Source organism: Egretta garzetta, unplaced genomic scaffold (genome assembly GCF_000687185.1).
Source record: "Egretta garzetta isolate BGI_Z169 unplaced genomic scaffold, ASM68718v1 scaffold396, whole genome shotgun sequence".
NCBI classification, from domain to species: Eukaryota; Metazoa; Chordata; class Aves; order Pelecaniformes; family Ardeidae; genus Egretta; species Egretta garzetta.
The window spans coordinates 19,377-19,697 of record NW_009259861.1 but is presented as its reverse complement, the minus strand read 5'-3'; the positions used below and the strand labels follow the sequence as shown (position 1 = coordinate 19,697).

The 321-nt window shown below is 69.2% G+C and overlaps 1 protein-coding gene across 1 annotated transcript in view; it reads right to left on the bottom strand.

Moving 5' to 3' along the window:
• GRIN3B (glutamate ionotropic receptor NMDA type subunit 3B) overlaps positions 1-321 on the bottom strand; it is a 6,754-nt gene that overhangs the window by 5,570 nt on the left and 863 nt on the right. Inside the window, 1 exon segment of the mRNA XM_035895609.1 lies at positions 1-321. This exon segment is cut by the window's right edge and continues 94 nt beyond it. Within this exon segment, the coding sequence (XP_035751502.1) occupies positions 1-321 (321 nt within the window).

Below are 321 nucleotides of genomic sequence, written 5' to 3'. Positions count from 1 at the left end.
TCCCCATCGTCTGCAGGAGAGCCAGGTTGGGGCGGACGCGGGCGGCATTGGCGATGGCCCGGGACACCAGCTCTACAGCGTCCTGGATGAAGAGCTCCAGCGGGGGCCGGTTGACCTCCCCGTAGGCCAGCAGCCCCAGGGGCAGCCCCTCAGTCTGCAGCTCACCGGCGCTGAGCGGGGAGCCCAGCATCCAGTGAAACTCCTGTGACAGCAGCCCTGACTCCTCAGCCACCTGGAAGATGAGCCGAGCGCGCTGCAGGTCGCAGCCGAGCACCAGCACGGGGCTGGAGCGGGCCCTGAAGCGCTCCCTGTGCTGCTGGA